This window comes from Panthera uncia (genome assembly GCF_023721935.1).
Source record: "Panthera uncia isolate 11264 chromosome A3 unlocalized genomic scaffold, Puncia_PCG_1.0 HiC_scaffold_12, whole genome shotgun sequence".
Lineage (NCBI taxonomy): Eukaryota > Metazoa > Chordata > Mammalia > Carnivora > Felidae > Panthera > Panthera uncia.
The window spans coordinates 37618447-37621439 of record NW_026057579.1 but is presented as its reverse complement, the minus strand read 5'-3'; the positions used below and the strand labels follow the sequence as shown (position 1 = coordinate 37621439).

General features: G+C 52.4%; 1 protein-coding gene across 3 annotated transcripts in view; it reads left to right on the top strand.

Annotated features, from left to right (window-relative positions):
• ALLC (allantoicase) overlaps positions 1-2252 on the top strand; it is a 24857-nt gene extending 22605 nt beyond the window's left edge. For all 3 annotated transcript variants that reach the window (XM_049652599.1, XM_049652600.1, XM_049652601.1), the window contains 2 exons: positions 1029-1153; positions 1906-2252. In XM_049652599.1, coding sequence (XP_049508556.1) covers positions 1029-1153; positions 1906-2112 — 332 coding nt within the window. In that variant the 3' untranslated portion in view covers positions 2113-2252. The remainder of the gene's footprint in view (positions 1-1028; positions 1154-1905) is intronic.
• Positions 2253-2993: the final 741 nt, after the last annotated feature.

Below are 2993 nucleotides of genomic sequence, written 5' to 3'. Positions count from 1 at the left end.
GCTAATTTTGTGAGCGATAGTTTAGTTAGAGCCCGGGAACGGCCGGTACATGCACGTAACCAGGGAGCCCAGGCTGCGCCGTCCTGAGTTTGCCGTCGGCCCTCTCGGTTCTGTCCATCACAGCACGAGCACAGTCGCGGCCCGAGGGGCGTGTCGGCCCCCAGCTGTGATCTCACGTACACGAAACCTAACAGATATGCCCGTATGTGTGTAGATACTGAAGAAACAGAAACAGAAATAGCGGCTTTCGTGTCCTCCTCCCACATCTTTCGGGTTTTCATGTGCCCTCAGCAGCGTGCTTGCACCTTGCAGGTCAGCGTCTTAAGAGATGCGCCGCGGGGGGCATGGGAGCACCGAGTATTTTTTTCCTGTGATCAGAACCCCCTCCTCTGTTGATCTTAAAGTCTTAGGCACCCCTACAGCAGTTCTCCCCGCGAAGAGTGTGGACCCTTCCCCTGAGGTCTTCTAACCCCACTGGGCACGATTCTGAGGACATTCCAGAGAGGAGAGAGACTCAGGACCACATGTGTTATCGGGCGAACGCGGAGCACGCCTGGAAGACGGCACGTGGGGTCGAGGACAAGCCCTGGCTGGTTAACTTGGCTCGGTCTTTCTTTTTGTTTCTCGTGACGCAATGCGGTGCCGTAAGGAAAGTGTCTTCCAGCCTCCCGATAGTCTGGGATGAGCCACATAGCAGCGTGCAAGTAATTAACGCTCAATCAGGGATGCTCATCAGGTACCTTCCACTTCCCAAGTAAAATGCCGAACACGCAAATTCAAAGGTGCCGGCCCGTTAACGCGCATCGAGCGGATTTTGATTCCTCTGAAAAATGAACTCCCGCGTATTGCGTCAGGCAATCCACCTCCGTCACAGATGGGTACGTTCCTTCTCTCACATGCGTCCTGCCTTTGCTTTTCTTCAGAGAGAACGATTTGTCCTTTGCTGGGTCTTTGAGTTGATTAAAAAATCAGCCAAACTGCCGAGGGCAAGCAGAGTGGAGGAAGTGACCCTGAATTTGTCCCGACAGGCAATTCGCCCGACAGCTGTAAGCTGGACGGCTGCATCCTGACGACTCAGGAGGAGGAAGACATGATCAAGCAGAAGTGGGAGCTTCCGGGCCATAAGTGGAAACCGCTGCTTCCCGTCACCAAGGTATGGCGCCCACGGGGACCCGGGAAGGCCGGACCCGCCGTCGGGGCCGCTTTGCTCAGATTTGCTTTCCAAACCTTCTGCTCAGATTAAATAGTAAGACGCACCAGCTTCTAAAAACCGTATCTGTGCATTTATGTAATAGAAAGACAGGCTCTAGTCTTTCATTCGTGTGCATTTCTAACAACCACATTTATGTAATAGAAAGACAGGCTCTAGTCTTTCATTCGTGTGCATTTCTAACAACCAAGTTTTGTTTTAAACCATCATGTACAAAGGACATATGTATGTGTGGAAAATGTTTCTGCAGTGTATTGACTTTCTAGAAGGGGTGACTAATATATTTAAAGCTAAAGCTATAACAATGTGTCCTCTTGTGAGATGGACACAGAGATGTTCCAGAAGCGTCCTCTTTGCTCCAGTAGGACAGTCCTTTGTGGGTCAGAGTGGGGGGTGAGGGGTGCTCCCACGTGGTAATGAGTGATGGCCTCTGGGAGGCACCAATATGCCCACTTCTCACTTTCTTTTTCTTATCGGTGTATCCACTTAATTAACCACTGAGAACCACGAACATCATGGACCCGAGTGTTCATGTTAGCATTACCTGGGCTTTTGACCCCTGCTAGCCTTCCTCTGTGGTAAGCCGGCCTGTTATCAGTGAGTGACTGGCCTGGGTCACGGGCCCTGAGTCCACGCCGGCCGGTCTGGGCCTCACTCCGAGTTAGCACAAGGACCGCTCGCTGCCTCTCTTTCAGCTGTCCGCCGACAAAAGTCACTTGTTCGACAGCCTGACCCTGGAGCTCCAGGACGTCATCACACACGTGAGATTCACCATCACCCCGGACGGGGGCGTGAGCCGCCTGCGCCTCAACGGCTTCCCCAGCTCCCTCTGCCTCCTGCGCCCCCGGGAGAAGCCCATGATGAGGTTCTCCGTGAAGGCAGGCTTCCGGGCCAACCTGTGACTCCGCGCGGCCGTGCGGTGGCCCTGTCGCACTCTTCTCTTGAAGGGTGCTTAACATCTGAAACTTAAGAGGTTTCTGGCAATTGATCTTTTTAAGATCAACGTACTTCCTGGTGATTTAATAAAGTGGTCACGCTCACACATCGGTACGTGTATCTACCGTCGCTGTGGAGCGTTTGGTCGTGTGAAAATTGTCTGTGGTCGTGAAAGATAGGTGGTCTCTTAAAGATCACTTTTTAAAAAAAACACTACAAGATATTGATATTTACAGAATTGAATCCTGTACATTCTGCACGTAGATTCGGCAAGTGATACTTGGAGCTTTTTGTCTTTAAAAGTTTAAGCCCATCAAAACCACTGGAAAAACATATTTCTGGAACCATTCATCTTCTCAGCTCAAGAGGATGGGCCCGTTGTTACCCAGAATAAGGAATGACGTTCACAAGGACACACACCCCCTTGAATTGTTCTTCCCCGGTGAAGGTGCGTTCCGGATGCTAAACCTTCGGGACACTGTATGCTAGCTGTGCTCGTAATCTGGCTTCTCACATGCCCTGAATGGGTCCACACAATTCCTCCTGGACACGGTTTTGATTGTTAAGATGGTCCTGATGGCCCCCGCTCCCGGCCCATCCCCCAACCTCTTCTGCATAGGAGGTTGGCTAGTGTGGTGGGAAGGTCGCTGTGAATGTCCCTGGCCTTCCATTCTTGCCACCTTTACAGAGGTAGATCACAGAGGCTGCCTCCTTCCCCTCACCAGAGCTCTGTCATCTCCACCTGTCTAGGCTCTCGGATGCCCCCTCACCGGTTCCCACTTCCTGCCCCCCCACCCCCTCACCTCTCGGATGCCCCCTCACCTGTTCCCACTTCCTGCCCCCCCAC